Below are 259 nucleotides of genomic sequence, written 5' to 3'. Positions count from 1 at the left end.
CTTGGGGCGGCCAGCTTTAGCAGCTTTCTTGGGGCTCTTGGCCTCTTTCTTGGCCGCGGTGGCCGCCGGCTTCTTGGCTTTCTTGGGGCTCTTCTTCACTGCGGCCGCTTTCTTAGGTTTCTTGGCAGCGCTGGCGGGCTTCTTGGCCGCCGGCTTTTTGGGCTTAGCTGCCGGTTTTTTCTTGGTTGCTTTCTCCTTTGCCTCACCCGGTTTTTTGTTCAGCTTGAACGACCCAGAGGCACCGGTGCCTTTGGTCTGC

At 58.7% G+C, this 259-nt stretch overlaps 1 protein-coding gene across 1 annotated transcript; it reads right to left on the bottom strand.

Annotated features, from left to right (window-relative positions):
• Nucleotides 1-6: 6 nt before the first annotated feature.
• On the bottom strand, nt 7-255 carry LOC104464530 (histone H1; the record flags this gene model as incomplete). Its single annotated transcript, XM_010077264.1, has 1 exon — nt 7-255. A coding segment is annotated over one exon (249 nt), but the record flags the coding sequence as incomplete, so codon positions are not given.
• Nucleotides 256-259: the final 4 nt, after the last annotated feature.

Source organism: Pterocles gutturalis, unplaced genomic scaffold (genome assembly GCF_000699245.1).
Source record: "Pterocles gutturalis isolate BGI_N339 unplaced genomic scaffold, ASM69924v1 scaffold32443, whole genome shotgun sequence".
Taxonomy (NCBI): Eukaryota; Metazoa; Chordata; class Aves; order Pterocliformes; family Pteroclidae; genus Pterocles; species Pterocles gutturalis.
The sequence above is the reverse complement of the archived record's forward strand: the minus strand, read 5'-3'. Positions and strand labels throughout refer to the sequence as shown.